Source organism: Seriola lalandi, unplaced genomic scaffold (assembly GCF_002814215.2).
Source record: "Seriola lalandi dorsalis isolate HSWRI2012SDOR001 ecotype SW California unplaced genomic scaffold, Sedor1 jcf7180001961184, whole genome shotgun sequence".
NCBI classification, from domain to species: Eukaryota; Metazoa; Chordata; class Actinopteri; order Carangiformes; family Carangidae; genus Seriola; species Seriola lalandi.
Window position 1 is genome coordinate 1 of NW_019431853.1, and position 855 is coordinate 855.

Below are 855 nucleotides of genomic sequence, written 5' to 3' on the forward strand. Positions count from 1 at the left end.
GAGAACAACACATCTGTGATAAAGGAAGGTCTGGTGATTTCTCTGTTAAGGCCCAAACAACAACAGACAAACACATCAACACAAATGTTCCTGAGCAGTGAAATCCTCCATGGCTCCAGCTCCACCTAAAGAAACTCCAACATCAACACAACAAGAAACCAGAAGAGGTCAAAGTGCTGACGATGACTCAGCAACAAACACAAAGACACAAAATACATTTAGGAACTCAAACACACATTTGAACTCACTTCTGTCTATTTCAGTTTACACAACTCTGCTGTGTCTCCATAAAAGTCAAACTCAAGTCCAGCATAGAGAGGCTGAGTGAATGTGGTCTGGACTCTGTGGAGGAGAGTCATGGTTTCAGAGACGCTGTAGAAGGACAGAACACCTGCTCTGTGATCCAGGTACACTCCTACTCTGGAGGACCGAGGACCTGAGACTGGAGTGTTGATGTTGTTGGACCATAATGAAAAACAATCTAACGCAAATGATTGGCAATTGTATCCAAATTCACATTCCTCTGATCTCCCTGCTCTGCTGATATTCTTGTATGCGACTGCTACAGAAACTCCTCCTCTCCACTCCACCTCCCAGTAACAACGTCCAGTCAGACTCTCTCTACTCAGGACCTGCCGATATGAAGTGAATCTGTCTGGGTGAATAGAATAAGACTGTTGTTGACTCATTAATGTTGCTTTTCTGTTTCCCTCAGATAATAACAGATGTGTGTGTGCTGTGTTTGGATCCAGTGTGATTTCCTGTGAATATTTTAAGAAGTCAGCTCTGGTCCTGGGCTCTGGTTGTGACAGTAAAACATCCACTTCAGTCAGTGTCAGTGAGATGTTTGTCCAT

The 855-nt window shown here is 43.7% G+C and overlaps 1 protein-coding gene across 1 annotated transcript; it reads right to left on the reverse strand.

Annotated features, from left to right (window-relative positions):
- Window positions 1-6: 6 nt before the first annotated feature.
- On the reverse strand, window positions 7-851 carry LOC111668370 (tripartite motif-containing protein 16-like protein; the record flags this gene model as incomplete). Its single annotated transcript, XM_023424455.2, has 1 exon — window positions 7-851. A coding segment is annotated over one exon (597 nt), but the record flags the coding sequence as incomplete, so codon positions are not given.
- Window positions 852-855: the final 4 nt, after the last annotated feature.